The sequence below is a fragment of the Mugil cephalus genome, chromosome 13 (genome assembly GCF_022458985.1).
Source record: "Mugil cephalus isolate CIBA_MC_2020 chromosome 13, CIBA_Mcephalus_1.1, whole genome shotgun sequence".
Taxonomy (NCBI): domain Eukaryota; kingdom Metazoa; phylum Chordata; class Actinopteri; order Mugiliformes; family Mugilidae; genus Mugil; species Mugil cephalus.
This window is the reverse complement of record NC_061782.1, coordinates 20,608,206-20,635,953: the sequence shown is the minus strand read 5'-3', so window position 1 is coordinate 20,635,953 and position 27,748 is coordinate 20,608,206. Positions and strand designations below refer to the sequence as shown.

General features: G+C 42.0%; 3 protein-coding genes across 13 annotated transcripts in view; 1 reads left to right on the top strand and 2 right to left on the bottom strand.

Annotated features, from left to right (window-relative positions):
- Window positions 1-10,434, bottom strand: part of LOC125018668 (mitogen-activated protein kinase kinase kinase kinase 3-like) — a 42,542-nt gene extending 32,108 nt beyond the window's left edge. For 9 of the 10 annotated variants that reach the window (XM_047602718.1, XM_047602720.1, XM_047602719.1 and 6 more), the window contains exon 1: window positions 10,175-10,434. In XM_047602718.1, coding sequence (XP_047458674.1) covers window positions 10,175-10,273 — 99 coding nt within the window. In that variant the 5' untranslated portion in view covers window positions 10,274-10,434. The remainder of the gene's footprint in view (window positions 1-10,174) is intronic. The other variant, XM_047602728.1, reaches the window with a different exon arrangement.
- Window positions 10,435-11,689: 1,255 nt separating this feature from the next.
- Window positions 11,690-17,107, bottom strand: thumpd2 (THUMP domain containing 2). 2 transcript variants are annotated; one of them, XM_047602282.1, is made up of 12 exons: window positions 16,904-17,107; window positions 16,248-16,386; window positions 15,515-16,132; window positions 15,257-15,393; window positions 14,950-15,027; window positions 14,793-14,845; window positions 14,601-14,688; window positions 14,140-14,211; window positions 13,679-13,793; window positions 13,181-13,325; window positions 12,409-12,529; window positions 12,049-12,196 (listed from the first exon to the last, which is right to left on the bottom strand). In XM_047602282.1, exons 1-11 carry the CDS (start codon window positions 17,015-17,017, stop codon window positions 12,418-12,420), a joined length of 1,671 nt encoding a protein of 556 aa, XP_047458238.1. In that variant the 5' UTR covers window positions 17,018-17,107; the 3' UTR covers window positions 12,049-12,196; window positions 12,409-12,417. The 2 variants fall into 2 exon arrangements, with proteins under 2 accessions (XP_047458237.1, XP_047458238.1); XM_047602281.1 differs by lacking the exon at window positions 13,181-13,325 and having other exon boundaries at window positions 11,690-12,196.
- A 3,828-nt stretch (window positions 17,108-20,935) lies between these two features.
- LOC125018354 lies at window positions 20,936-26,975 on the top strand. Its single transcript, XM_047602166.1, has 7 exons — window positions 20,936-21,475; window positions 21,569-21,773; window positions 22,601-22,795; window positions 23,262-23,428; window positions 23,590-23,739; window positions 25,146-25,318; window positions 25,398-26,975. The coding sequence occupies exons 2-7, from the start codon at window positions 21,597-21,599 to the stop codon at window positions 25,817-25,819; spliced, it is 1,284 nt and encodes a 427-aa protein (XP_047458122.1). The 5' UTR covers window positions 20,936-21,475; window positions 21,569-21,596; the 3' UTR covers window positions 25,820-26,975.
- Window positions 26,976-27,748: the final 773 nt, after the last annotated feature.

Sequence of the window (27,748 nt, the reverse complement as noted above, 5' to 3'; positions counted from 1 at the left end):
GACAGGGAAAACAGGATCCTGTGCTGCTGCTACGGATGTCACGATTACAGTTTTCCTTAGTACGATTACTGTCAGAGAATTTATCACGATATTACGATAATCACGATTATTATGTGTTGATTGATTTACAAATCTATTCTTTTGTAAAATCACACAAACACTCCTTAAAGGTCTTAAAATTTCCTTTATTTCTATCTTTTGATGCTAAAATATAATTTTATTACTAATTATATGATCCAATATTTGTATTTGTACGCACATACACCTGAGCAAAAATATATATATATAAAAAAAAAAAAAACAACTCGATGAAACGTCGGATAATTTAACGTGTAGAGTCGGTCACCACCATCATGTGATATTGTCAACAGACCAGCGTGTATCGAGAACGTCAGCGCTCAAAAGAGGAGATAATAAACAGAAACGGACATGTGGTGTTAAACTTCTGGGCCACAATAACCTCGTTCTTTATTGATAAAGTGAGCGCCGTCCAGCGGATCGAGACACGTGAGGAAGTTTATAAAGTGACTGGTGGTGACCGGTAGATTAAGAACCTCAAAGAGTAGATACTGAGGAAGATAGTTATCTGTTGTTTACCTGAGTAGCTGCGAGTACATGCCGGAGACATGCGGCAGTGGTGTATTTGCACCAAAAAAAATTTGAAGGAGCGGCGGCTCGGATTTAGGAATGGCGACACGCCGCTCCTAAATGAATGCAGAGGAAACACTGCGTGGGTGTTGCGTAACTTTGTTTTCGTTCCGTTTGAGTTGCCCTTAACGATGGTTCCGGCATAATATTTTCTGACAGTATTCAGGAAACGTTACGATCAATTAATTATAGCGCTTAATACCGCGATAAATTGTAAAATCGAGAAATCGTGACATCCCTAGCTGCTGCAGTTGTTGACTAGATGCGGTGCAAAATTTTAAAGATTTAAAAGAATTTGAAAGTGTTCCCCTATAATATTTAGATCTCGTCATTAGCGGTTTATGTGACAGAATTTTACGCTCAGGGATGGAATGTTTTTGGGTGAAATGCAACTTTGGAGCAGTAGTCAGTGCTGACTGCTGATTGAATTAAATGACCCAAGCTGTAAGTCATGAGATATTTTAATGAGGGAATAAATGTGACTTTTAGATCATGAGCCAGAGCTAGCCAAATCTGTAAGCTTGTAACGGCGAGCAGAAGTTGCCGGATATGGAGGACTCTTCCATCATGAGCAACTGTATTAGGCAGATCAGTGGGGCATTTAACTTTCCGATGTCTCCCTGACCATGAAAAGCAAAAAAAAAGACCAAACTAAGCAACAGCAGCTCGCCATGCTAATCATCGCCCTCGGCTTGAGCTGTAATCCTGTAACCACAGTGAGAAAAAAAAAGAAAAAACAAGGGTGCTCTAAAGCTGCTTGTTAAACTAAATTGATGTACTTTCACTGTAGCTCTGACAGAGGACACAAACTGTGTGTTGGTAGTCAGAGGTTATGTCAGGATAGTGGTGGTCCCCCCCTTGCCTCGATAAGTCAACTCAGGTGACAGGTGCATTCAAGACTTCACACACTCTCACTCCTTATCTAAAAGTGCTAGGAACCACGAGGAACCTCTGGTTTATATATTTTATGAACTTTTAATGAAACTATTTTGGTATTTTGGTATTCTTTAGGTATATTTCAGGTTCCATGTACATAGAGACTACTATAAGTAGAATAGAGCCTTCTGCTGAAAACCACTGGGCAGCAACAGCGGTGGGGTTAAACACTGGCCTGGGGCATTAATTACAATAGTTAGCCATTTCCCCTGACAAGATTTCTCCAAGAGATTTGAGGTGTCCCTCCAATCACCACCATGCTTCTCTGACCTTTAAAGAAACCAGTGCATTAAACCATGTCAGGTTTCTGACTTAACAAGTATTTCTGCTCACTAAATGACACGAACATGCCGTTCAAAATGTTTTCTCCTGGGGGGTAACTACCAAAGCTTCCATCTAAACCGCATTAAATTTCCATTCAATCCAATGCCAAATGAGTCCACACAACGCCGGTTAAAGCCAACGGTGACAGATAAATATCTATATGTTTTTAAAAATTGTGTGCGTGGCAACTCTCATGCGCTGGCTAAAGAAGGCAGTGATTTTTTTTTTTTTGCTTTGACAGAAGTGCAAAGGAAAGTTAAGAGTAATAACATAACGTACAGCTCCTGGGAGTTTGGCAGAGCTGGAGCAATAAAACTGAGGTTCCACGAATTTACTTTCTTTGTCCCTTGCAGCCAGGAAGAATAAAATAAAACGAAGGAAGTGCCCAAGAAAATGGGATGCTCCAGATAAGAAAGACTCTTGGCAATCAGGAGTAAAATTACAGTCTAAAAAAAAAGAGTGATCAACCATGAGAGCATACACTGATTACCTTTGGTGGGGCTCTTCCTTGTTTGCAATAAGTGTAGAGAGGAGACATAGGGACTGTAGAAATATATCATAAGCACACATCAACATTGCTTGTGTAATGGGGAGCCCATGGCTCTTTAAACACTAGGCTCATTGTTGAAAACAGGGGTTTCTCCATATGGCTTTGACTTAAGCAACCATTTGACAAGTCAGTGAGCACACTACCCCAGTTTCCTTTACAATGGAAAGAAAGCAAATCTTTCTATTAGTGCGAGAATTAAGTTTAAAAGGAGCACAGTTCATTGGGTATTTTTGTTTTGGTTGTCAAAACACTGGATGTGCAAATCTTAACTACATGGCTCAGCCATAACTAACCCGAGGCCCCAGGAGGGGAACAGGTGAGGAGAAAGCCAAATCCAGTCAAGTGTTTAACTGGCCCACCTGTCCTTCCACAAAATACCCACTCGCTCAAGCAAAACACTCGGAAATGCACACACTCCCTCTCTCACTCTCTCACTCTCTCTGACACACACACAAAACAGAATCAGAATGAACGTGTCCAGTAGATCATCCGAAACTTCTCAGGTCGAGGCGATCAAAATAACTTTTCTTTCACACACTGAAAGCATTCCTCCTTAAACAGCAAATGGACTGAACCAAGAGTCATTTAATGCAGCATTTACAATCAAAGCAAGTGATGGTCTCTGCCAACAGCAACAGCGTGGTAATTGCTTCCACAGCAACTTATCTGGGCTGAAAGAAAGCAACTCCGATTTAGCAACACTGCAAACAACCGAAATTAATGAGGTGCAAAATGAAATCAAATTATGGCACAAATTTAAAAGCATTCTTGCGCAAGACTCACAATAAAAACTGCGAAAAAGTTTTTATCACACTTGACCTTTGACGGATCGAATGCGACTGATTCTGTCGTAGCACCAGTGGCATGAGCATTTAGTGTCAGCCTGTGAAGTCACATACCACACACTGCCGCAACAATGACCCACCCAAACAGGATGCATGAATATGCTTGAATGCACAGGATGCTGTAGCTGTTTAGACTTAGACTTGACTTTATTGATCCCTTTGTGATGACTCCCTCTGCAAAATTATATCTAAGATTATATCAAAATTCTATGTAAGTTTAAGAGTAGTCTCAGAAAATCTATCTATCTATCTATCTATCTATCTATCTATCTATCTATCTATCTATCTATCAGCCCTGAGATAAACATTTCTGGCAGCCTTAATTGTTCACATTATGTTTCCAAGAAGCATCTGGCTGAAATTAAATAAATATTTAGCCCAAGCCAGGTTTGAGCACTCCCTTACGCATCGCATGAGCACACAAACTCAAAATAGGATTTGACACTTATGCTGCAATGACGCCAGAATTTACTGAAGTGGTTCGGCGGCAGAGTCGTACTGCCAGGGGTACGATCACCAAGGTGCTCCAGACGACGCTCAAAGACGTACGCCCTCCCTAGTGAATTAGTAATGAGGTAGCTTTAGGTGACATGCAGTGGTGTGGCAAAGTGTTGGTTACTCTTTTGTATGTTTGTCACACTTAAATGTTTCAGATCATCCAACAAGACATTAGTTTTAAACATTAGACAAAGATAACACAAGTAAACACAAAATGCAGTTTTAAACAAAGGTTTAAAAACTGTGTGAAAAAGTGATGGCCCACTAAATCTGATAACTGGTTGGGCCACCCTTAGCAACAACAACTGCTATCAAGCTAACTTGCAATGAGTCGTTTACAGCTCTGTGGGGAAATCCTGGCCCACTCATCTTTGTAGAATTGTTGTAATTTAACCCATTGGAGGGTGTTCAGCATGAACCACCTTAAAACCACACATTAATTCAAATTAAATTACTTGCCTGTAAGCACACTTCCAAAAGATGTATTTGTAAATACCTGAAAAACTCTCACCACAGAGAAAGCAGAACACAGTCAAACAGCCCGATCAAAGTGTGGTGACATACTACTTTTACATTTTTTTCTTGTGTAGTTATAAATCACAAGATATGGCTAATAAAATATGTGCCTGTACCACTGTTCTTATAGAAGACTTCAACACAAACTTAGATGTAGTTATGTTGAAAAAAAAAAAGTGTGTTGATTGACAGTAGCAGTTCCAAAGTAGCACGAGTGGTGTGTTGTAGATGTGTTTGCCTGCGGGGGGAAGGCCTGGACCCTGCTTCACCTGTCACATCATTATTTCTTTTGTGCGGAACCACCCTACAGAGAAGTGTCATTCCAGTCACAGAGTGCCTCGTGGATAGGGCAGCATATTGTTTCAGACATACAGTGCGTTTACATGTACAGCTAAATCAAAATTCAATTTTCTGACTGCAGTCATTGTCCTCCTCCCCACTAGGTGGCGATGTGTGTCTTTTCAGCAGGGTAATAGGGCCCCCTTTCCGGTTGACCTATTACGTCATACAACCAAAGTCTAATACTGCAGACTGGCATTTCAAACAACAACAATATGGATAAGCTATTTTAATCACTGACGTAATGTGCACGCTACTTACGGTGCAGATAAGATGCACATAGCATGCACACATTGTCTAGTTAAAGTCTGATTAAGCCATATAAATGCCGGTGAAAACGGCCTTATCTGGGTGTCTTAAACGAATGAGCAGAACTCCAATAATAGTCGGAGTAACGCGTTTAGATGCACTTAAGTTGTCCAATTAACGTCCGATTAAGGCAATAATTTGTGTTTTTCACATGCATGTAAACATACTGATAGATATTTCAGACAAGAGGCATATCCAAGCTAAGGGGCTGCGTATTTAACTGTTGTCCATTGTTGTACATACACTGTATATTTTTCTGTATATTTTATGTGTATATGTTTACTATTTTATCTTATTTTGTTTTATTCTGTTTTTTCTATGCAATGAAACACCAAGGCAAGTTCCTTGTATGTACAAACATACACTTAAGGTGGTTTAACTATATTTGAAATAGCTGGTTTCCGTCCTGGCTCAAGACATTGTGAACCACATCAGCCTGGGCATATGTGTACACAGTTGAAATATTTTGTGGGGGAAACTGTCATCCTGATTGTGAGTCCGCATAGAGCAACGAATAAAATATTCGTACGAGATGAATGTGCGACAAGTTGAGACAAGGTCCTGGAGTAGTGCAGACATTTCAAAATGAAACGCGTATGAATTTAATCTCCCCTAAACATCACATGTCTATACTGAACACCTCTGATTGCATAATGTGATATATGTACTTCACTGAAGGAGATGTAATTTCCTTATTTACAGGCCTTCAAACGTCTTTAACGACATTAACACGGACACCAACCCAAGCAGCAACACTATGCTGCCTGAACGCGATGACTAAGCTATTTTTACTGGTCCATCTGGTTTTGTTCCTTGCCACTACACTCTGTCACCGAGCACAGTGTAACTATGCAAGTTATCAATATGTCACTGCACCGGTGCCACAAAGACATTCCTGCACAGTACACGAATTGTACTTGGAGAACAGAGACTCAGAGCCAGGACAGGGACTAAATTTCCAGTGTCCATCTGAGGCCAGGGAGGATTTCGGGAACTTTGCTTTGCTTAAGAGCTTTTGTGTGTGCCAGGTTGAGGTCTGTATATCCACCGCAGCGCGCAAACAACTGGAGGAACAGTGACAAAAACAGGATGGCTGAGGACCTGCAGCTTTATTTGTGACTCTATGGCCATCTGTGTGTGTGTCTGCATGCAATGATACCATCATCTCATTTTGTGTGTGTATGTGTTAACACTGCAGCTCGCTACCTTCTTCCTCTGTTGGACTAGTGTGAAACAATAGGACATGAACACACACACACACACACACACACACACACACACACACACACACACACACACGGAGGAAGTGAGGATTCTTGCATTCCTGGACCACGGCTGCCCAGCTGTGCCACAAACACCGAGCTACGTCCAGAGGAAATCATTACCATCACATATGCAACTGTTAAAGACATCAGTCTCATCATACAGAAAGTATGAGTGAATGTGTATATAGAAAGAAACGTAAAATGAGTAGTGACAACTACTTTCTGGTGAAGCATCCACGTCTAACTTCCGCTAACCTGCAAACAAGCTTGATCAACCAGAAAACTTGTTAAATTCCCATGCAATATAAAGGGATTTACCCAGACACATTCTTTTACCACGTTAGTTCAATTACGGCCAATCAGACGCCACAAACAACCGTTTCAGCTCTGGGAAATTCGTCTTTCAGTGCTGGTAAACCCACGCAAAAAAAAAAAAAAAAGCATGAGCAAGAGCATTGCTTTCCCCTTACCCAAAGTCCAAAAATAATGTTTTTAAAGCGCACACACTGCTGCTGAAATTGATTTTTGATTAACTGATCTGTATCCTCAGTGAAGGTCGTTGCTTTCCTCACTCTAAAGCCACTAGCACCATCACCTCAAGGAAATGAACAATACCTTAAGTCGTCCTGTGTGGAGGGGGCCAAAGCTTGACCTGCGCCATTTCTTGGTAGCAGGTTTTCGTGCCTTTAGAGCAACTTTGAAGAAATCTAAACGACTCCAACCACATACAGCAACAAATCAATACATCTGATATCTTTAGCATCAGTGAGAAAAAGATCGGCTGACTGATGTCAGATATTTCTGGTTCGTCTTAGGTTGCTCTGGTGAACAAGCGTTCCGCGTGCAGTTCACTCGCATCGCGTTTCAGGAATTCTCAGAGTGGAAATTGAATCAAATCGTTGCGCTCCAAAGGCACTTCAAAGCAGCTCAGTGTCAGTTCAAAAAAAATGGTAATCTGACAGAGCTGTCTCCTCTAACACAGTGGAAGGAAAAGTGGCTTTCTCTCATTATCGACGTGTGGATAATGATTTGTGACAATGGAGAGCGACCACATGTCTGATTGGGTCTTAGTTGCACTGGACGAGCCATAGGTCTCAGGTGGTATGGAAAAGAAGAACGATGATGGGAAATAAATGAAAGACAAAAAAGCATGACTAAATAATACAGCATAAACACCAAATAAACTGAAACGTTGCATTGTCCCTTTTTACCAGATAGCCTGAGGGCTGTCTTTAATAAGTGGCCCTACCTCACCTTGCCCTGAGGGGTAACTAAAGAATTTCATTAGTCTCAAGTGAGACTAATGAGTCTGGGGTCTGCTGTTCTGTCAGTAGACCCAAGAGTGGGTCGGTCTGCTGAATAATCTCATTCTCTCTATTCGGATATTTTTCTCCCTGGATCCTTACCAGGGTCCTGAGGGAAATATTTTGATCGTTGGCATAGATTTTGGCACAAAATGGCCCAGTTTGTTGACATTAGCTCATCAGCACACAGCATTGGCAGCTAAAAAGCGTTGGTAATCCGTATAAATAATCTGAGATAGCGCCTTACAGACTTTATTTTAGAGGATTAAATCTGTGACCTCTGGGTCTGTCTCACCACCAGACAATCCTCCTCCTTCGGCCTCTCACAGATACAAACGGAGAGGCATGGCCACAAACATGGGACAAAACAAGCTAGCAGAGTCCACGCTTTGTTTCCTGCTCAAACATTCCTATCCAAGCCACACTTTTTCACACAGTGGTAGAACCAAATATAGACATCGGTGAGGTTTACCAAGAGCCCTGGTGTTCGGGAGCACATCCTTTAATCTAGAGGTTTCAGGTTTGAACACTGTCACTTCAGAAAACCACTGATGTTATGTAGCTTTTACGGAATTTTTTTAATGGATAAATCTGATATCAGAAAGAAAATACAACTCTGATGTCATAAATCGTGTTTATGTTCAATAGCTGAATGATTTTCACACTTAATACTTGTTTCTAAACGGACATCAGAGCACATTAATCAGCTGTGTCAGTTCAGGCAGGCGAGGCAGCTCTGAGCTACAGGCCTCCTGAAGGTATTCGGACCTATCTGTCCGCGACATGGCAAGATACTGAACCTAAATTAGAAACTAACAAGATTAGCTGCAGCAGGGAGGATCACAATATGGAAAACACACAACCAAAAAGAAATAAATTATGACATGTGGTGTTTAGGGTTTACTGTCAGAATTAAAGGCAGTTACGCGTCTAAAAAGACTGGAAATGTTTCACATCTCCAGTTTTTCGGATTCCTGTAATTACCGCAGAGAGCGCAGAGGTTAACCAAACACCATTTCGTCCCATTAAAGTGTTTAATGAATCTACGGGCTGCCAAAAGCTTCCCCCTCGCACAGCAGTTAAATTAAATTCCACAACAGAGTGACTGCTACACAAACAACGACAAACCCGAGAGCGTAGATGTTTAACATGCGTAACTTGGATCTTACGGCATAAAGAGCCGCTTTTGCAGATCAACCTGGTATGGGAGATATCACTTGGAATTAAAATTCCCTTAAATATTAGCACGTTTCTCTTGGTTTTCTCTCACTTTTGGGTGCCCTATATACAGTGCAGTCACACACAGTGTGAATACAGTATTGTAGACTTGTGTTGGTGAATTTATAGGGGCCTGATCCTGCTGCATGATGGCATGCGTTGTAACATCCTGCTGCTTTACTTCACAGTTTCCAGTAATGTTATAAATGTTGCATGCTACACGATGGTCTAGCTGTGTTCCTAAACTGTACATAACTCAATTTTATTATATAATCACGAATCCTACTTTTTCATGCGTGCCATATGATAAACATGTTGATGCTAGATGCAATCCAGGAACTGGATCCCAGACTCACTCTCTGCTCCCAGCACAGGGCCTCGAGAGCAAAGTGTGGGACCAAACATAACACCCAAAAAAAGCCACCTACGTCGGAGAGCCTAAAAAGAAATAAGCATCCCAGTTCATTGGTAACTCAAGCTTGTTTTACTTGTGTTAAAAAGCAGGATAATAACGGCAGTATGTGTTGCTAACAATGTTGTTTTTAGCTGGCGCAGTCCTGGGAGCTTCAGCCAGAGACTTTCCCCAGGCAGGCAGCTGTCACTCTCTGTCTGGGCTAAGGAGACACTTTTAACAAACCCGACAAAAACTCGACAATATTACGAGTATTATTGAAATTAATACATCGCATCTGCTTCCGCCTGTGTCAGTAAATCGCCGCTTGTTGACATTTCCTCACAATTTTCCCACGAAGGAGCTAAACGCCTAGCTAGCTTCTCAATGCTATCGGGCTAACCAGGCGTCCGTTGAGAGACTAGCTAACTGCTAAACGTCTATTATCGGACAGGTGGACTGCTTGATATATTAATAGTAGCAATTCGCCACAACATTTAGACGATCAGAGCTCATTAAATGCCTTAAAAAAATAATCTAGAATTCGTATATTATTTGCGACAATTAAAAATAAACCTGATTCCTTCTCGACAAAAACAGATTTAAGGTATGCGCCCAACACGCAGATTACAGATATCATTCTACTAAACTATTTATGACTTTTCAGTACCCGGGCATTTTAATTGCTAAAAGATATTTCAATAACATGAACCCGGATGTCCACACTGTCAGCAAATAGTCGCGGAGAAGGGCCAAAACAATGCCACTCAGAGAACATCAGTGAAGTGCAGTCTTGGCTATGTGTGGATTTATAGCACGAGTAGCAGATTAAACACTGCACCCGTAAACACCGAACCGAAGCAGTCGGTATGGCGTTTTATCCGGAACGATCTAATAATAGCCAGGCATGTATTAGCTGGTGTTATGATACAGCCATTGAAAAGAGAAGATATACATCCACCAGTGGTGTCTAACGAGTCCATGTCCGAAAATGGAACCCCTGGACCCTGGTTCCCTCACTGCAGTTTTACCTTGTACACATCTCCATATGTGCCGCTTCCTATCCTCTGGATCAGCTCGAAATCCTCCTGCGGATTCCGCCGGGACAGGTCGACACTGGAGTTCATCATTTCCACTGCCGATTACGGCGCCGATAGCGCGCGGTTGACGAACCCCAACAATGTATGGAAACGGATATTTTAAGAAAAACATACGGCGTCAGAAAATCCCAGCCCGAACCCACTGTATCTCCAACATGGCTTCCACTCATCCACTGCGCAATGAGCATGCGCAATGGACATCATGGCGTAGCCTCTCTCTGGTGTCTATCAAGGGAGAAGAAGCTGCTCAAATGAAAATATTTACAAACACATTCAACATATAAAAATACAGTTTAAATTAACAAATGCACGTTAGTTATATTTTATTTTATTGCGGTGAAAAACATCACAGAGAAACGTCTGAATTTATGGGATACACACTGTATATTGATTTATTAACTGGATCTGCAATAAAAAAAAAAAAAAAAAAAGAAGAGGCCAGATTTCAAGCCAAAAAAATAACAGTACGTTTATTGATATGAGTAAAGGAAATGACTGAAAATACAAACTGTATGTGGTTTTGATTAGCCCCTGGGTGCAAAACTGGACTAAGTAGGGCTTAAACAATGTGGTTCAACCAATGGGGTCTGTGTTGTAGGCAAAAATCCCACCACTTTAAACTTCGTCATTGCCATTTAGCAACATTTTGTTTTTTTCCATTAGTATAAAAACAATGAATCACACTATTATGTATTAATTCAAATCCAAATGCCAGCAGACAGCCAACAACCTGGTCAAAACATTGAGACAACTCACACGATCCGAACACCACAAAGACCAAAGAGTTGTGCTTTGGGGGCAGAAACAAAGCAACAACGACACCATCTCTTTTCCAGCCGCTCAGCATCCAGGGACAGCTGGTAGAACAGGTCTAGTCTTAAATATCGGGGGACTGAGACTGACACCTGTCTGTCCTTCACGCAGCACACTGACACTATTTATAAGAAACACAACAACACCTACACCTGCTGAGAAATTTAGGACTTTTAACATCAACATTTTAACCCTGGTTTACTTATTGAATCCATTCTCACATTTAACATTTCATCCTGGTTTAACTGTTTCACTACCAAACACAAGACCAAACTCTCCTGAACAACAAACTAGGGCAGCAAAATAAAACTTTACAGACGCTCTGCGATCAGGAAGGCCACCGTGACCACAGAGGACCCTTCACACCCGCTCCACCACAGTCACACTGGGCTACATATTCCTGGGCTACATATTCCTTCATTAGCATGAACTTCATCATCCTAATCCTCTAAAATCTCTCAAATGATCCAAATATGTATTAATTAGAAGATGATCAAGGTCTCAGACAAATGTACACTTTCCTCCCCTCTGGGAAAAACTGCAGATTCCAGCAAAGATTTAAATCATCACTGGAGTCAGTTACCGTGGATTAGTAAGGTCACACAATTTAAGAGATGGAGAAGAACACTGTTGGAAAACAGAAAGATTTTAATCCACACTTCGCAAGATCAATTTAAATTTAACAACTGTAATTTACATAATTTGCAATAAAAATGTACACAAGCATAAATATGTTTCAGTGCATTTACAGTAAAATGACATTCAAACATAACCCCTTTATCGTAAGACACACAAAAAAAAACAAGTTAATTCTTTTGAAATTGAATTTCTAGTAACACTGATCAAGCATCCGTTTTGATATATTTATGGATGAGTCCATCGATTGCTCCTAAGCTGACTCTAAAAGTTGCTTGGTGTTTCAGCGAGGATAAAGCAGGATGAAGGCCGTGTTGAGATTCTTTTTCCTGGATAGGTGAGGTCTGCTGCTTTGTGGGAGGTAAACAGTTTTCTACCCCAGCTAGAAGTTTCATTTCCTGATGAGATGTCGGTCCAGTGTCTTTTTGAATCAGAAGTTTCTTGAGGACACAGGATAACTGAGGACTCAGGAGAAGAACCAGGGTACCACCACTACAGAGGACTCTAGACACACAAACATTTGTAAAATTAACAGCAGCTGAACCTCTTTCCCTACGTTATTGTTTGAACAATTTCATAAATCTTTACATCTATAAACTTTTGTTCATACAGTTTGGATCTTTACCGATTAATACAGTGACTTGGGGACCGCGCATTTTGAGATTCACTGGACAATTCTAAAAGAAACAACTAAAAGAGACACAGAGGGAACAAACCTGTCCATCTCAGTGAGGATGAGTGGCAGATTGGCAGCCATCTTGGTTCTGGTGCCAAACTTCTTGCCAAACGGCAGGTCGCAGACTACACAGTCTACACTGGAGCTGGGCAGAGGTAGCACTGCACACAAAGCCAAGAGGTATTTTAATACATGACAGCAGACGCCAAAGTCACCTCCCACTCAGTGATTCCCATCCAAGGCATATAAATCTAGATGCTCAGTGAAAGTTTCAAAAGGCTATACTGAATACAGAGTCAGTAAAAGGCACCATGACATGAGATTCGTGACTTCTTTTCTCTGAGACATTAATTGGTTCATAGCAGTATCACTAAGAATCCTTTAAAAGTTGTAATAACGTGCTGTAGTGTTTATATAGGATTCCCAATAGGCCGACACCTCTTAATAAGAATCAGAACAGAGTAAGGATATTTGATATATAATAATGGCATTTTATAAAAATAATTCTGAGTGCAAGTGACCACACATTGAAATGCACGGAAATAACATGGTGTGTTTAGTAAAACTCCAATACAAATAACTTTTTGGATGTGGGTTTTAGCTGATACAGATATCGTAACTTTTTATGATACACTTATAAATTAAGTGGCATATTTTTAATGCCTTCAACCTTTAAAATCATTTAATATATAATACACAACGTTACTGAACAATCTAAAGCATTTAGGTCCTCACTGCAGGTTCGCCTGGACAGGAACATGTCAGATTAATGCAAAAAGAAAAACACAGATCAGGCATAACATTATGACCACCTTCCTAATATTGTGTAGGTCTCCCTTGTGCCTCCAAAACAGTTGTGACTCATCAGAGAATGGACATGGGTCTTCTGAGGGTGTCCTGACAACAGGAGTTTGTTAGTGGGAGTCTTTGAATCCTGTGGGTTGAGGGGAGGAGTCTCTGTGGATCATCCCACAGATACTTGATCAGTTTATGATCTAGTATTTGATTTGTTCCTAAATTGTTTTTGTGTGTGTGTGTGTCAGGCTGCATCCTGCTGGGGATGGCTGCTGTCATCAAGGAGTGTCATTGCTATGGGGTGGGGGTGTCTGATCTGGTCTAGATGGGTGGTACATGTCTAAGTAACATCCACATGAATGTCAGGTCAAAAGGTTTCCCAGCAGAACATTGTATTGTCACTGGATGGTCAATGCCATTTACTTCTCCTGTCAGTGGTTTTAATTTTGTGCCCGATCAGTGTCCAAATTTAAATTTACAATTTTTCATGTGATTATTTTGTGCAGGTTTCCTACTCATAGACGAAGCTCTCAGCAGGTGTATCCTGTTTCCCAGCTCTGCGAAGGCTACATTCTCACTGGCCTTCTGCAGCTGTCCATCATCGATGTCCACACCCAGGAAACAGGCCTCCTGAAAATCCCAGGGTCACAATATTATAAATTTTGTATCCCAGCTGCACAAAAGTTCGAACTACGTTTCATTTTTTAAAAACAACACCTCTGACATATTCAGTCATTCATTAAATCATATTAAGTGTGCACTTTGAAGAAAAATCTAGTTAAACATGAATTAATGCAAATAGCAACAATACTCTTTATATTAACTTACAGAACATGTAAAACGGGTCCACAACTGTATTAAATGGACTGAACTATTCATCAAATGTTGCATTTGTCTTGTCCAGTCCCAAAAGACAATTGTCCAGGACATTTCTGCACTTGACATGCAGTGGTGCTCCGTGGATTTAAGCTCTGACCTCATGTTCCTGTGCCGCCTCCATTAAGATGGTCCCCACCCCACACATTGGGTCGACGACACGGAAGCCTGGCTAGAAAACAGGAGAAAAACGTACAGTACATACAGATGGACAACTGCACACAGTGGGACTGAAGCCCAGCGCTGCATCATAGTTTGAGCAGTATTCAAATTCTTTAGCGCGCACACACTGCCAAGAAACATGCAACCAGCATTATGCTAAAAGCTTTAGTGTAGCAGCTGAATGGTCACATTTAATGAGTTTATCTGCATTTTTTAGGGGATGAAATAACTAATCAGAGAACATTTGTGAACTTCCCTGGATCACTGTGCGTTCTGACTTTCATACCGCACACAAACCAAAACTATGCATGTAACAACCTTGTTCCTTCTTAGTTTTAATAAGTTAGATTTAGAAAAACAAATATTAAAAATACAGTGGCATGTCCCCAGTTTTATTACCTTTATGTGAGCCAGTGAGGCCATGGCCCAGGCTACTGTTGACCTCAGTCCTGTGGTTTTAATATAGCTCCGGTTAGCCAATGGTAACCTGAAACAAAGAAGAGCTAAAATTGTAGCTGAGAATACACATTCAGAGCATTGTCCAAAAAAGCCAGCATACAGTAATTAATAATCCATATTTCTGTCAGTAACCTGGTCAGTGGAATCCCCAGCAGGCAGTGGTCATCACTCAAATAGATATTTATCTGCATTTGAAATGACAGGAAAGGAATCAGCAGTGTATTTTATGTGAAAATATTACCAGTCAGAACCCTCTTAATATTTTACTCTATAATCAGTACATGTTTACCTCCAGCTCTGGATTCTTCAGGTCCGCCTTCCAGCCCAACAGTCTGCACAGACTCACTCCAATCACTTTGCTCACCTCCTGTATTAGACATAAGAACAGGCAATATTATTATGAACATAACATATTGATATTTTCAGTGTACAGGATATAACAAATAAGTGATTACTGAGACATTGGAAGTCTTGTAATTTGCAGCTTTAACAAGATTTTTCTTTCCTACTGTACACAAACGTCCCAAGCTATTTCTTTGAGGGATAGATATATATATGACAGCGATAGATATTACATTTTACTACTGTGTCACTACCTGTGTGCCAAGGCATCGAGCAGTAGATCCAGTACATTTGCAGCTAATCCTAAAAGTTACTGGGATACAAGAAGGCTGTTCTGGTTTGTCCTTGCAGGTTTTCAGAGGGACCGTATCTCCTTCTCCAGCAGTCCTCACTTCATATGAAGCCAAACATGAAACATATACAAACGAAGGATCAATAGAAGCAAAAACAGTTGTTAACCTAAAATGTCAACATTATACAAGTTGTGACGAAAAAGACATCCATCTTATTACCATTTTCCACACTCTCTGTCACAAAATTGGTGTTGATGTCATCCGTCATCTTCCTGCTTGCCACATTGTGTTCCAGTCCTGGTATTGCATGATCACAAATGGGTCCTTTCTCAGTTATTTTATTTCTGTCGCTGCTTAACTCCATTTGTGTCCTGTCAACTTCCTCTGTTCTCCTTTCTCTCTCAAGCATCTTGACTTTTTCTGCATTCTTTTTATTACTAGAGTCACAAATAGTGCGCTTCTTCTCCTCGACTTCTTCCTCATCATGCCTCTTTCTCTTCTTTTCCAGTGTCTGTGTTCCATTTTGTTCACCACTTCTCAGCCTCCCATTCCCGCTCTCCTCCTCCCTCTGCTCTCCTTCACTTTTTCTAGACTTTACAAGACACTTCTCCCACTCTTCCCTCTGTTCCTCTCTCTCGTTCCCTTCCTCCGTCTCCTGTGGATCACTCCCTCGTTCTTCCCCCCTCCTCTTGATCACTCCCAGTGCAGAAGTTGATGTTTTGACAGTAGTTCTTCTGGCCGTCAGCTCCCCCTGCAGGCGGCTCCACGTCAATACAGCACTGGTCCACTGATTCTTGTCATCCAGGAGTCTTGACTGCAGCATAGAGGCTGCCTTTGCTTTGCCGATCACAGAGAACACAATACAAACATCAATGCAAAAGTCATAAGTAAACAGATATTTACATTGGTGTTTACTGCATATTTTGGTATTTGTGTGTCATCACGCTGGTACCTGGGCTGGTGTGGACTGACAACCGCAAAGGTGAGTCTTGTTTCAACAAGAGGAAGAGTCTCTCAGCTGCCTTCAGGTTACTGACTTTGTGGATGGCTGCAGAGGAGCTGAACAACACCTTGCCCGGCATCTGATACACCTGAATACACACAATAAAAGAACAAGGCAGTATTTAAAGAGTTACACTGACTCTAGAGAAAATCTACATCAAACCTTTAAGGACGCCTTAACATGTCTCTGGTCCACACATTCAAGGAAACAAACTGATCCTGAGTAAAGTGATACTGAGACTAATAAGTAAGTGTTGCAGTGGATGTCATTACCACTGAAAGATATAGAAACTTCAATTATATCCTTAATAATAAGGATACAGCTGTTATTGTCCAACTCACTAAATTGACAATCATATGCAAATTATACAGTTCACTTGTTTCTAGCATACTTAGACTTTAATGAGGGAAGTTTAATATACAAATTAACTGACAAATATAAAAAGTTAAATGTTTAAGTTAATTATTTATACCCCTGAACTACGAAATGTGTACACTGTTCATAATAACAAAATATTTATGTTGATTGGATATATAAACAAAACGCCTATGGAGTTCGGAATTGCCGTTGTGCCCGTGAGTTTCTTGTTTCCAGCTAGCTCTTACGTCTTGTGCTGCTAGCTTTCTCTTCACTTCGTCAATTAAAAAAGGCTCCATCCCGCTACCGGCAGTACAGTAGTAACGAACTACGCTCCCTTCACTTATCGATTCACTCATCATGTTATGAAATGTATTAAGTGTCCGCTAACTGTCAGGTCGTCTAGCAGAAGACTGCTATTCCTTCAGTTGACTGATGTAAGGCGCCATGTTGGCTCGTTTGTTTACACCGGAACCGGAACTAAATCTTCAAACCATGTGTCATCTTGGCCAGCAGGGGTCTCCGTTACTCAGTGGAGGAAAACAAAAGCATGTATTAAACATAAACCGGAACAATATGCATATTAATCCTCACATTTTTCAGCCTGTGACTTTAAAAATGTGTCAGCTGAACTTGTGAGAATTATTTATATTGATTGTCTTTCTAATAAAGGTTAAAATAATACAGCAGCACAAGGCTTTTTTTACACGATTCTTTTGGGCAGTTACAGTACACACAACTCTGCTGCAGAACCCGGAGGCAGCGAAAAAACAGGTGCTCCTCTGAAGCCGAGAGTTAAACTAATTAATCTTACAGCAGAAAACTGAACCTTTTTCTTATCTATCCTGGAAACAGAAAGATCCTCCTTCCAAATATGAATTAACACTTACCCTAAATCCTTATCTCAGTCTCTCCTCCTGGTTCCCTCGTTAATCTCCATCTTTTCTCTGTGACATTTTTATGACGCCAAACATATTTAATCCTTTTTACTTTATTTGATGAACAGTGTTCTGCTTGTTGCCTCATGCTATAAAACCCCTCAAATGTTGACAGGCTGGTGTAACCCGCCACGATGTGGTTGCATGCTTGTGACAATGTGAAGAATTACAGTAAGTAAGATGTCTTTGTGACAAACTAAATATGTGATGCCAAACGCAGTTACTTGGGCTGTTCCAGCTCAACTAATTAGCATAATGTCCCAACTTTTTTTGTAACATTTTCATGAATGAATATCAAATATTGCCATTGCCAGCAACTCCTAATATCAAAAAAAAATGTTTCATAGCAATCTTTCAAAAGTACTGACACATTCTGGGCACCATAGTGACCTCCTAGCATAGCGCAGTCAGACACCTTGTCACATCAAAGTCCTCGGGAAACAAACTTTATTGGGCTGGAAGATAAATGACGATGGCTAAAGGTAGCAGTGACAGCTTTAATTAATGTTCCAGTTGGATTTATGGGGCTTTCACTTAACAACACAGGCTTTGCTTTTCTGTGCAGCCCCCTTTAAAGTTTAGCCTGTGACTACTTTCATCAGCCCATGCTATCCGGACGTATCCATGTAGAAAGGAGACATTAATACTCCTTTCAACAGCTGTCATTTGCAATAATTAGCCCTGCTGCCGCTAAGTGAACGCAGCAGCTTCACAAAATGGATGCCGCCCCGCGCACCAGTCACGGCGTGATGCATTACTGTACATTAAACTTGTTTTTATTCTCCTCCACACTCTGCAAACGATGGGAGGGAGGAGGAAGTGTGGTGGATGAAGGCAGAGAAAGAGGGCATGAAATGGAGGATGGAAGAGAAAAGAAAGGAAGATTAAAAATGATGAAACGAGGGGGGAAATGGAGGGGAAGGAGCATGCAGATTTATGAAGGGCATAGATAAGGCAAATTAAAGAGGGACTTTGTATAATAATTTAATCATGTTGAAATGTAGTTCAGCCCTGGATGCAAAGTGTTTATGTACAGTGCTCTATAATAAAATCATCTGTCCATCAGTTTGCTTTATCCTGTCAAACTGGCCTGGACTCTATTCAGTAAATCACCAGTCCATCCCAAACCTAGCACAGAAAGACAGGCATACTGATGGACAATTCAGGCCCACAGTCCTAACATGGATGTCTCTGGACTGTGGGAGGATGCACCTGGAGAGAAACCACAGAGACACACAGGAAACTGCTATAACCCAAAACCATGTAGCCGAGGCCATAACGCTAACCACTGAACCACTAGACTGTACAGTCTGTAGAGTCTACAGAGAGACATTACCGACTAAACCACAAGCAAAGCAGGGCAAAGGTACAGAGGTTAGTCTCCGGATAGATAAAAAATAAGCTGACTTCCACTCACACTAATTTGACTTATAAAAATTGGCTAAATGTTGTTGCTGACCTGTTTTGGAGTCAGGGCAGCAAGCGATGTAATTTGATGCAGTAGAGTCTCCCTCAATTTTCTTTTATTATTTAACACATGTCTTACGCAATCTCTTATTTTTTTTTAGTGTTTTTAGTTAGGAAAAGATATTTTCTGTTAAAGGACCAAAATATAATCCTTAGGCCTCATCCTCAAAATAAAGATTCCATCCCATGGAGAAGACAGAGACAAAGAAGAAAGACAAAGTAAGTGACTTCCATCTTTGCTAAATACGTTAGCATGTCAATATCGGCGAACTTGTTAATGTTTATGAAAAAGAACCATGCTTGGTCTGACAAGACAAAGACACATCATTTCACATCACACACGATACAACAATATTTGATACGACTTCCCATTGGTCCCTGAATGCATCACAGTGGGCTCCCCAAGCTAAATGAAAAGAACAGGGTCAATTTTTCACGATACCTAAGACATATAAAAACATATTTTGTCGTCTCCCTTTCTCCCCACTCCACTCTGATCTACACACTTACTACAATAGTCAGATGTGACACAGCTTCCCACCCAGGGCAAACAGTTTTCCAACAGAAATTTTAATTCCAGTTTTGAGTGGCATCAGTTTTATAAAATGACACATTCAGCCAGAGATGATTTATATTCTGTGAAGTTTCAGGAGTCTGGTAGGTGTGTATATGGTTGGAGTAGGTTGAGTCCATCTGTTGTTCTCCTCCAACTTCTCTCTTCTATAAACTACACCTTTGCTCTTAACCTTCTCTTCTCTTCCAGCTCTTTTGCTTTTCTTCTTCTTTGTCCTCCTTTTCTGTCCCGTCTCTTTCTCATCATTTCAGCCTACAGTCTCCTCTGCTTTCTCTCATTCCTCACTTCGCTGTCAGATGGAAATGAGACCTTTACAAAGAGACAGCTGTGCGAGAGATTGAGAAAAGCTTCGTCACTACTTTTATATACACATATATTTGCACATTCGCGCCTCTTTCCGTGTGCTGATGTGGGTTCGTGTCGCGAACACATTTAAATATTTACTGCTCTCCGTCGAGTGCGAAGTGTGTCAACAAGACCCACCGTCCACGGACAGGGCGAGAGTTCAGAGAGGGTTACGTACTCTTCCAGCTGCACAGCTCAGCCGGCAAACGCTGCAACAAGCTGACAGAAGCTATCAACATCAGCAATAGCAGGTGAAGAGGGGGAGAGCCGGATGGAAAGCTGGACTGGAGGGAGGGAAAGGTGCACGGAGAGTTTAGGAGGAAATGTGGACGAATGTTTGTCTTGTGCCTGCTGCGTTAAACGTCCACTATTTCAATTATTCCTGTCACACCAGCAGTGTCTGTAGAAAACAAATATGTTTAACAATTATTTACGTCCCAAACTCAAAACTTTCCCAGTAAGATGTGACACTGTGGCAGTGAGCTGATACGCAGACTGACAAGGTCCTGAAGGACAAAGGAGTCGACAGGAAGCTAGTGATGATTTATTATGTTATTTCACTCACCCTGGCCTTCCATAAGATGCAGGTACACAGGACATTTTTTTTTTAAACCAGTCAACAGATTGGCCAAAACATTAAACAAAAAATATGAAGTACAATTGTTAAGCTTATAGCTTTGATTTTCTGAATTGTGCTTTGTCCTTTCACCATCTGCTACTTAGTGACACAATCTGGTAAAGTTTAATAGTATCTGACATAATCACATGCATGATTTAAATATCCTCGGTAATCTGACGTACTCGGTGAGGCCATTTCATTTAAACACGGCTGTAATATTCACAAAACTGTAACCAGACAGTGCACAAGCCCTTGTCCCAGTTAACAAAGAACATTTCTCACACTACAGAAAATCCCAAATCCCCTTGCCCCATATTTTAAGAATTAAAAAAAAAAAAAAAAAAAAAAAAAAAAAAGTCAACATCACACCACCGCCAAGGCCGCTGTTCCATTTAGCTAAATAAAAAAGCTGAAAGCCCTTGGCCTAAATTTTCACTGTTTAACACAGTCATAAAGAGTTTGTAGCTATTACTTTCATTCCCAAGGACCCCTTTCATGGAGGAGGGCTCCACTACCATCACTTTAAGATAAGAAAGGGTGCTAAATAGCTATTCTCAGAGGCCTCAATCCTCTGTGCTGCAACAAAAACCGTCTCAGATTGAGATCACTCTGGCTAACAGGCTGCAGCCCTCGATCCGGAGCAGATGAAGTTTCGGGTGATTGCAGCTAGGGGGAGATCTAGGTTTACTGCTGAGCTGAAAAGAGCTGCCGTGTTGTCTTGGCGAGTGTCGTTGCTGCAGCATGCCGGGCACAGGGCAAGAAAGGGGGAAGTGGGTAGACAGAAGAGCCCTGACTGTCAAAAACACAGCCCACTGCAGGGAGAGAGATCAGGAGTGACTGGAATGTTAGTGGCACATGTCAGGCTGCTGTTTCTGAGGTAATTTACAAATTCAATTTACGAATTAAATACATATGTTGCTTGTGTTTTGGAGACTTTTAATGTTAATTGTATCGTTTTTTTCTTCTTCAGTAAACACACACAAATATAAAAATTCATCATGGGCCAGCTGTTGTCATCAGAGGAAGACTTTTCTCAAGTGAAGGATGTGATTGGTTCCCTCCTCTATGACGCCATGTTGGAAGGCGGTGCTGTACCTGAGCTTGGAGTCGTCCACCCTCTCCTGCTGGCCAATCACGATGTCTCCCAGGCACACCTCCAGGAACAGCTACACCAGGTTAGTGACGTTTAAGCATATGCCGATCAGCCACAACATTAAAACCAGAGGGTGGACATGGGTCTTCTGAGGGTGTCCTGTGGTGTCTGGAAACAGGATGTTGTTAGTGGGGGTCTTTAGGTCCTGTGGGTTGAGGGGAGGGGCGTCTGTGGATCATCCCACAGATACTTGATCAGTTTGGGACCTAGTGAATTTGGAGGTGCTATATGTCTGAGTAACATCCACACTAATGCCAGAGCAAAATGTTCCCAATCTGGCTCATGTCAGAGTCGCTGAAATCCTTCCACTTGTCTATTTTTTCTTTTCTAAAGCATCACCTTTGAGAACTAAATGTTCACTTGCTGCCCACTATCCTCTACCTACTGACATGTGCCAGGATACCTAGATAATCAGTGTAATTCACTCGGTTATAATGTTAACGTTTATAAGTGACAATGATGATGCAGCAAAGAAACAAAATGCTAATTTGACACGGAGCAACTAGAAAACATACAGCAAGTACAGCAGATGAGCCGCACACTGATCCCCTTTAAATCCATTCAGCTGTGAAGTGTAGACTGAGATGAAAAGGAGCAGCAGCAAGATGTTGCCTTGAAATGAAAAGAAGCACTGCTCTGTATTAAAAGTGGAGTCCAGATGGAGATTATAAAGAGGTTACAAATTGCCTAACACCTAACCAACAAGGACCAATATGATGATGATGGTAACGATGACAAAATGCTGTTCATATAAAGAAAGACTGGAGAGTAAAATTTTATTTTATTGAGACAGATAACAGCAAATAAATGTTGTTTTCTTTTACCTACTGTACGTCTTTCTTCACATAGTTGCAGGAAGACATTGGGAAGAGGGCGCCCACGTACCTGAAGGATCTGATTGGCCGACTGTCAGCCTTCTCGGATGAGCCGCGTGTGGCGGGCCTGGTGGGATTAGTGGTAACCGTGGTGATGGACATGGCTTACACATCATCGAAACCGTCATCAAGCGGGAAAGGGAAGTCAGGGGGGTCGTCATCATCCCAGGTAAGAAAAAATATCGAGGGAAGAAGAACAACTTAAAGATTAACTATGAATTAAAAGATAAATATGCAGCATAAGCAATTACTTTATTAATAGCAGTTCATTGAAGTTACAACAGTTACCTGAACCAAGTTTTAGTTCATATTTCTCTTGCTAGAAAGACAGTTCAAGTTTATAACCCTGAAAAATAGAGTTAGAACTGTTCAGTGCAGCAAAAAAACATTTCAATATATCACGATTTGTAAAAATTATCTAAGAGCATTTAGTGTGTAATTCTTTACATGTTCAGAAAGTGTACATGGTTTTGTTTGCAACTTTACATTTCAGCTGTCTTCGTAATCCTTCAGGTTAATACCGTCAATTCTAAACTCTGATTTAAAAAGAATATCAATAAAAGGTTCAAGTTCTTGAAATCATCATTGCTGCATGAACACCAGCGTACACATGCTTGAATGTCTCTCTGCGGCAGAGAGTCTGGGAGCTTCAGGAGGTGATGGAGGAGTACCTGAAGCGATGCAGGATCAGCCTGAGCGATAAAAGCAGACTCATCCAGGACTCAGTCAGACTGGAGGCTGAGCTCAGCCTGATCCTCACCCAGCTAAAGACCTGTCTCCTGGGGGGAGACTGCGACTCCAGGTGAGAGAGTACAGCACACGGTGAAGCAGTGGAGCAAAGAACAGCATCATATATTAGAGTAGTGTACAGAAAATTGAAGATGGGGTAGAATAGCATCAAAGTAAAGGAAGTGGATGGTGATGGTGCGTTGTTTTTGTCGTCACGCCTGTCTGTGTCTCCAGGTCTCTGAGGCACTGGGCCAGCGGAGCAGCGTTTCACACACACATGTTGGTTCACCTGGCAGGTCTGGAGGGCAAGGCTGAGCCCCTCGCTGCAAGGGCAGCACTGGAGCAGTACAAGGAAGACCTGGCACAGATCATACCCGCTTACAGGTAAAACCTACCAGTCGTTTCTGTGTCCATGTGTTGTCTTCACTGGTTCTAAAGTGGGCTGCAAGTTAGACCGAGGCTTAGTTTCAAATACTTCAGGTTTTCAAAATGGCCAAAAATGTGAATTCATCACAGGCTACGTTCACGGAGAGACTAGTAGTCTGCTAGTAATAATTAATAAGAGCTCAATCAGAAAGAAAAACGAACCGTGCAATCATCTCAATCAGACCAGACCGTCACAATCAGAGAGAATTTTTTTAAACGTCTGACAACGCATTCAATAACAGGAAACTATTAGCTCCGTCTGGTTGAAATAAACCAGTTTTCAGGAGGGACAGAAACATGGAGGTAGCGAGACAACTAGCAGACGAATATTTGATCATCTTGAGACCATGTGAGGTCCATTCTGATCGTCTTCTTCTATTGAAAAAAAAGTCTGCGTTGTCAAAGATTATTCTTGGTCTCGTGTTATATTTCAAATAGATTTGATGCTCCACAGCTGCAGAACGACTTTGTGCATGTCAGAGAAGCTCTATTCTGCCTTGGTGTTTTTCGGGGCACATAAACACAAATATCTTATCATTTTATTTGCCAACCACGTAAAGAGCAAAGTCGGAAAATCTGGTCAGAATGAATCCAGTCATGCTGAAGGAACTTGTTCCATGTAACCAAAGTCAGCGAGAGCTCTGGGACGCTGCGTTTTATTGTTTGAATAAACATTTGTGACCAAGAACGTACTTATACAACCGCCCCTCACACTGTCACCCCTGGCGTCTGCTTTCTGTTTGAAAAGTTTTTTGGGGAGAGCTGGCGGACGACCCGCTGTAACGCGCAGCACACAGCCCGTGTGCGAACACTGATTTTTTTCGAGACCGTGTCAGACGGCCAACACACAGCACTTCAGTGGAGGCAGGAACCTAATAAAGCACACTGACAGGAATCCACAGCCACACTGAGCCCGACTGCCTGCCTGTTAGGAGACAAGCTCTCCTGCAGCTCGCTCCAAGTATGACAGCAGAAAAACACGAAGAAAAAAAAAAAATCTCATCAGACTGTCAGAGAAGTGTAGCCTCATACTTTCAGCTTACATTTAGACTTTCCGCGTGCAGTAAAAATATCCAGGCGGACAGGCAATAGCTGCAGTACCTTACATAATCCAGAGCTTTAGAGTTTAACTGGAGGAACATTAAAGCTGGAATCAGTGAGTTTTAGGACGGGAAGCATCTCAACCACATCCCTCTAATGTTTAACTGAATGAACGAATAAAGGAAATCTTACACAAGTCGGCCGTAATGTGACACATCCAGAAATTAGTCTGTTTTTGCAAAAAAAAAAAGTGATTCATTGAAATTTTCTGTTATTTCTTCTTCCAACTGTCCCGTCACCCCTCCTGACCTCCCCCACTCCAGGCGATATAAGTCTAGTACGATATGTGTCGTGAAATGTCGAGGGGGGCTTCTGGAAACATCTGACCCTTCTGGAGAGTTGCCAGAGGAGGGTGCGATGACGGGACTCAACGTGACAGACAGAGAGACGGGAAAGAGTGTGACCATCCCTCTGTGTGGCATGGAGGCAGAGACAGGTAGGCTGCAGGGAATTAACCAGCGGCATCGCTTTTGCAGATCTCAGCTGATTTAACTGAATTGAGTTGAACTCCACAGGGAGAAGAATGAGAGACGCCGCCCCTGCATCGTCCTCTTCTGTGAACCTGGACCTGATCACCTCGGACCAGTACGCCCAGGCGTACCTGGACCGCCTGTTCTCTGACAAGGGGCCCGTGGCTGAGCTGGAGAACTACTTTACCAGAGCTAGTGAGAGTCTGAGAACGTTTAGGGCTGGACTAGGATGCACAAAGAAGACAGGGATGACAAAGCAAGTAGAAAATGAAGGACTTTTTCTTACAGACCAGGCAGGAGCGATGAATGAAGGAAAAATAGCAGGCGAGGGGGAGACGGAAAGGGGAGGAAGACGAGGAGAGGCGGAGGAATGTAATCAAAGAAATGAAAGTTTGAGATTGAGTATTGTTGAGACGCAGCCGGAGCAAAGCCTCGATCACAGTAACCGAGGGGCATCAAGCGCATAAAAGCACAGCAGCCGTCTCCAACAATGTCCGTCCACTTCTGAAGAGAGACAGACAAACATGGAACGGTTGAGCAATGTTCTTGTCATTCAGGGTGCTGAACACTGGTCTCCCTGACTTGTCTGTCGTGCTTTGTGAACAGGCTGGTTTCTGTTTGAACTTGTTTGATTAAGTGTCCACAGGTTATAACAACAGTTCTTGGGTTGCCTATTAAGCTAAATACATGGCAGCTTATTATCAGTTGCACAACACATAACAACAACCATTATAAAGTTAGAACAGATGAACAACTAGAGCCAAAACAACCGGCTTAGTTACAGCCAGGCTGTAACCTGTTTAAATGGGATTAGTTCATTTTTGATTCAGAGACACAAACAGAATAAAGGGCACCAACACTGAGCAGTGCAGAATTTCTAACAAAAACAAGAAACTTGCTAAAATATTTGTGACGAGGACCTCGGTAAGAAAATATAAATGTGGGACCCAAGCAGTAAACAGAGCTAAACACTTTGAGAACTAAAAGGTGAGCTTTGAGTATCCTGTCGAGTAGACGGGTCAGATATGTTTAGAAATCAGGCATGAAGAACATCTCACACGTGTGCACGCTCACTGGCTGCGCAGGATCCGGCTCCGCGCCGAACACAGTCTGTCACAGAGATTTTTGTGTGTCGGGCACACAGCCACGTTTCCTTGGAAAATTCGGAGAGAGTTCACCATTCACTGGTTCTTAGGATTTTTAGTACATAATGAATATAACTGTACGTCTGCAGCTGCCAGTTACGAGCCAAAGCATCACGGAGACATGGATGAGAATCAGCTGCAGTCCATGTGCCATGTGCCCCAACTTACAGGACAGGTCTGCCACCATAAGCAGAGGGTGCACACTTGCAAAAAAGAAAAATGGTCATCTGTCTGAATTGTGAAGTCCATATTTGGACATGCAGTCGCCATATTTGATGATGCGAGTCTTGAGGTCTTAGTCACAGCTTCTGCTGAACTGCCCTTAACTTCCCTCATCGTCTGGGACTCATACAGATGCAGTCTCTTTGGTTTCTTAACACCAGAACACTTTGCATGTTTCTACTATAAATGTTCACCGTTTACTCCTACGTGATCCCACCTTAACGAAATAAACTTGTACGTTTGTGACAGCTGAAAACGGCTCATCCGGACGTTTTTGTGTGGTATTTCGATTACTTTTGTTGAAAGTAGTGTTACTGTATCTAGCAAAAAAAAAAGTCCCCAAGTTACCTGAATTTGAAAGGCCAGAAGCTCTACGTACGTGAAAAGAACCGCATCCTCAAAGGAAGACATTCTGAGCGACGTTCACCAGAGAGGTGGCACTTAAGCGCTCGGAAAGGTTGAAAAGATGCTTTCTGTCTCCGCGTTGTGGCTCGCCGGGCAGCAGGTGGGCGAGCGGCACAGGAAAGGAGCTCTTATGTGGCGGAGCTGTGGCGCTGTGTGAATGTCAAGCCTGGAGGGGGGAGAGGGTGTGTGGATTCCTGCGTGTGGGTGTGTTGGCGCGAAGTGTGTGTCCATGCGTTGCCTGCCTTTAAGTCCAGAACGAATAAAGATGTGGTAGTGAAGGACCGAGGCTCCTGCAAAATGTTGCGTGTCACCTGTGTGACTGAACAACGAGCGAGCACAAAAAGGAAGGCGTGCGATTTATGGAATAAGGGGGGATAATGATGACAGACAGAAAGATGGGTGAACGCTACAAGTGGTTGATGTATGTCAGGGCTTTCTTGCCGTCGATGAATCACACTTCATGGCCCCGGTTACTGGTCTCCACTCTCCTAATGCCGTCTGATTGGTGTTATTACTCTTTTATTCCCTTCCTCACGCTTTCTTTTTATTCCTTCTTTCCCGCTGGGTTCATAAAGTAAATCTAAGTGCCTTGGTAAACACAGAGCGGTACCTGCAATTCACAAG